At 33.7% G+C, this 3,182-nt stretch overlaps 1 protein-coding gene across 1 annotated transcript; it reads left to right on the top strand.

Moving 5' to 3' along the window:
• Positions 1-2,189: 2,189 nt before the first annotated feature.
• LOC108727087 (endoribonuclease LACTB2) lies at positions 2,190-3,070 on the top strand (the record flags this gene model as incomplete). The annotated part of the gene is made up of 2 exons (XM_018455008.1): positions 2,190-2,837; positions 2,920-3,070. Coding segments are annotated over 2 exons (777 nt in total), but the record flags the coding sequence as incomplete, so codon positions are not given.
• Positions 3,071-3,182: the final 112 nt, after the last annotated feature.

Raw genomic sequence — 3,182 nt, 5'->3', positions numbered from 1 at the left:
TTTTCATGAAGAAAATAGAATTAAAAATTGGTATATATGCATTAAAAATTTGTATAAACAAATTTTTTGTACATAATCTTTAAATGAATTTTTTTCTCAAATCCAACCTCTTCAAGACACATTTAGAAATTCTTGTACTTTCTCTGTACGTAGGTAAAGGATACGTGGGCATGAAAGAGACATGTTTTGAAAGAGCCATTTCGTATTGCAACTAATTGAATATAGCCAAAAATTAAAAAATATTTTCATTTAATAACAATACTAAAACTACGTCATCCATAAACATTTGACAGTCATCGTCAAAACGGCGTGGCTGTAATGAGAGATGCAAAATTATCATTACAAAAAGTAAGTTTCTTGAGTTAAATTTCCAAGTCGTTCCGATGTAAATAGCGACGTGGACGAAGAAGCGTCGCGGACAGACAAGTGCCTGTATAGTATACAAAAAAATTAAAAAAAAAAATGTTTTTAAGGATAATATAAGAAAGATAATATAAGATCAATAGTAGACGGTAAAATGTCGTGAACGAAGATATATATTAAACAGTAAAATGTCTTACGAACAAGTGTCAACGATGAAGTGTCGAACGATGAAATGATAGAAGGTGAAGTGTCCATGAACCGATTTTTATTTCGATAAAATGAATACTTTCTAAGATATTTTTGAAAACCTCATTTTTTATCCGTTTTTTGAAGCTGGAAAATTTTCCAAGTCCGCTGACGGTCAGGACTTTTAGTATGTTATATACTACGTTATTTTGAACGATTACCCGCAAACAAATCTTTTATAGCAATTTTGCCTTCAAAACGCAAAAAGAAATTTAATTTTCCTGGGCTATAATGAAATATAGATAAACGTTTTCTCTTTTCCCGGATTTTTATGTTTTGATTTTAATTGTTAAAAAGATTTTACCTCTTTTTTCTATGGCCTTCAAACGTCAGTGAGATGTGCACTTATGGTTTTGATCCTTCAAACGTCGTGATCTTCACTTATCTAACGTACAATCACGACTGCTACCGGAGACGCAAATATACGTGAGATATGATTTCTGCAAAAGGCATGCGCAAAAGGGCGGTCCTATTTCGCTGCGTACTTGCATTTGGCGGTAAGCTGGTTTTCTTCATCTCAATTAATAATTCGTTAACTATTGCGAACATTGAAAGGGTAGAGAACTTTTCTACTCAGTTTAGTGCTGCTATGTAAGAGTTTTATCGTTAATTGTCAGACATTCTGTATTGTTGTATTTCGTATAAATAACTATATATAATCTATGCGTTATGCGTTATGCAAAAGTCTGTGCTGCGGGTATATCCACACAAACTTGCATAGCTGCATAAACGTAAAGAAAATTATCCAATCACTTGCGACTTTATAAGAGAAATGCGATTGAATAATTTTTTTTATGCATACGTTTATGCGGCTATGCAAGTTTGTGTGAATATATCCTAACGAGCGTTTATGTTACAATAAAATATATATGCAAGTTCAAATCAACCAAGCGACTAGTCTGCTCGCCGAATAAATGAACATGATTGGTTGTATAAATCCAAACAATTACATTCAATCATTCGGCGAACAGGCTAGCAGCTGTGTCCGACTTGAACGCGTCCATTGATATTGATCGTGGCGCGGGCGATGCTACCGCTTGCTTTATTGCGCATGCCCTAGTATCTACCAATGGTGTAAGAATCATTCTGAGGCGAATGCGTAGTAGATTAATATAAAAGGAGAACGGTCAGCCAGTTACTCTGAATTTATATTTGAAAATTAATATGGCTGCTTGTCGAAATACACTGTTATTGTTGTTATATTGTTATTGTTATCACATATGTGATGCCATAATAAACATAAATGATTTCTTTATTTTATTACTATTTATTAAAAAAACGTCTGTAATAATAATAAACAAATGATTTAACCTTGTTATTTGTTTTTGTTCGCTTTGTCTCATGCCGATCGTTTTTCATTTGAATTATTTTCATTCATTTGTAATAATTTATTGGTAAATTGTTATACATTTTAAATTATCTTTATTTTAAATTATATATTATATCTATATATTATAATAATTTACAATAAATTATTATATAATGTATATAATGTATAATTTAAAATAATTTGAGATAATTTTAAAAACTGAATGCACTGTTCCTCGAATGAATGCAAATAATTTTTTTCGACGATTTGTTATTGCAGACGTGTGCTAGTTGATTCTGGAGAAGCAAAGACAGCCGGTGATTATATAAAACTCTTGGACAGTGTATTAAACGAAGAGAATGCGACTATTGAGCATTTGGTGGTCACACATTGGCATCACGATCACATTGGAGGAGTGGAGCCCGTGCGAAACTTGCTAAGGAGATTGTTTCCCACGGAAAAGCAGCCAATTGTGTGGAAATTGCCACGATCGCCGAATGATACGAACAGCTCGGATGATGAGAAATCAATTCAATGGAAACCTCTGAAGAATGATCAAGTTGTGGAGGTCGAAGGAGCGAAGCTTCAAATAAAATACACGCCAGGGCACACCAGCGATCATGCATGTCTGTTGCTGCAGGACGAGAATATTTTGTTCAGCGGCGATTGCATCCTCGGGGAAAGTACGACAGTCTTCGAAGATCTTCACGATTACATGTTGTCGCTAAATAAAATTCTAGAGTTGCGGCCCAAGATAATTTATCCAGGTCACGGGCCAGTTCTTAACGATCCTCTGCCACATATACAGTATTACATTAAGCACAGACAGCAGAGGGAGGAGAATATTTTACAGATGCTGCAACAACAGGGAAATGATAAATCGATGACGGAGATGGACATTGTTAAGCTGATATACAAGGTAAATGATGCAATAAATTAATTACTTATATGTACGTAGTTTTTCTAAAGGAATTAATTAAAATTAAAAATATTTTGCACAGGATACCCCAGAGAAATTGTGGCTAGCTGCAGCATTTACTGTGGGACATCATCTTCGCAAGCTAGAGAAAGAGGGGAAAGTGTTGCAAGAAGAAGAAGGTGGCTGGCGGAGAATTAGAGGTAAAATGTAGATAGGTGTACCATGTGAAAAACGTCCACATTAAATATACAAATTAGATTAAAATTAGATAAAATTAAATATTTAAGGAGTAGAAATAAAATTTTGTTCGAAAACTTATAAAATATTAATTCTGGAAAAAAACCT

This window comes from Mycetomoellerius zeteki, unplaced genomic scaffold, assembly GCF_001594055.1.
Source record: "Mycetomoellerius zeteki isolate Tzet28-1 unplaced genomic scaffold, Tzet1.0 scaffold47, whole genome shotgun sequence".
Classification (NCBI taxonomy): domain Eukaryota; kingdom Metazoa; phylum Arthropoda; class Insecta; order Hymenoptera; family Formicidae; genus Mycetomoellerius; species Mycetomoellerius zeteki.
Note: the sequence above shows the minus strand (reverse complement) of the source record. Positions and strands in the feature narration are given on the sequence as shown.